This window comes from Penaeus monodon, chromosome 21, assembly GCF_015228065.2.
Source record: "Penaeus monodon isolate SGIC_2016 chromosome 21, NSTDA_Pmon_1, whole genome shotgun sequence".
NCBI classification, from domain to species: domain Eukaryota; kingdom Metazoa; phylum Arthropoda; class Malacostraca; order Decapoda; family Penaeidae; genus Penaeus; species Penaeus monodon.
The window spans coordinates 9,446,242-9,447,034 of NC_051406.1; the positions used below are offsets into that span (position 1 = coordinate 9,446,242).

General features: G+C 58.6%; 1 protein-coding gene across 1 annotated transcript in view; it reads left to right on the forward strand.

The window, feature by feature from the left end:
- Window positions 1-793, forward strand: part of LOC119586188 (kelch-like protein 3) — a gene marked incomplete at its 3' end in the record, with an annotated part of 9,193 nt that extends 8,400 nt beyond the window's left edge. The window contains 1 exon segment of the mRNA XM_037934890.1: window positions 35-793. Coding sequence (XP_037790818.1) covers window positions 35-779 — 745 coding nt within the window.

Sequence of the window (793 nt, forward strand, 5' to 3'; positions counted from 1 at the left end):
TTTTCTTTTTTTGATTCGCACATACTCCCTGCAGGGGGCGCTCGAAGCTGGCCGACCCGAGTCCGGAGAGCCTTCGGCAGGCGGTGAAGGAGTTCCTTCCGCTGGTTCGCTTCAGGGCGATGACAACCGACGAGTTCGTGGAGCACGTCCTTCCTTCGGAGGTTCTGAGCAACGACGAATGCGTCAAGCTCCTCAAGACCATCAAAGGCATGGCCGACGACTCGCCTGATGTCGCGCCGTGTACCATCAGCGAGAAGAGACCAAGTCTTGAAAAGGTCGCGGAGCTTCTGCAAATCCGAGAGGACGTCACCAGCATCTTCGCCAACGAGGCCGAGGTGTCGATCGTGAGGACTTTCAAGACCCCGAAACCGATCTATGTGAGTAAGGTCTCGTGCACCGCCCTCTCCAGCCTAGCTCAAGGACCCGCCGAGGTGAAGGACGCCGAGAACAAGGTGCTTGGCAAGGGATCCTGGCAAGGGATGTCCTGCAGGTTCCCGCAGCCCGTGAGACTCGAGCCCAACGGGGAGTACAGAGTGGACGTGACCCTGAAGGAGCTCAGGTGGGTCAACAGCTACGGTGCCGTTAACGTCCAACAGGAAGAAGGTCATTTCACAGGAGAAGCTCTGCTCGGCAAGGTCGTGCTATATTTCATGGAGGACAGGCCGCCGGAGGAAACGCCGCCTCCGGAGGAAAGCACGCCAAAGGATCCACCTCCTCTAGAGAACAGTCCGCCGCAGGAGCCTCCGCTTCTACAAGACACACCTCCTGAAGGCGACTGAAGTGGAAGAGCAGG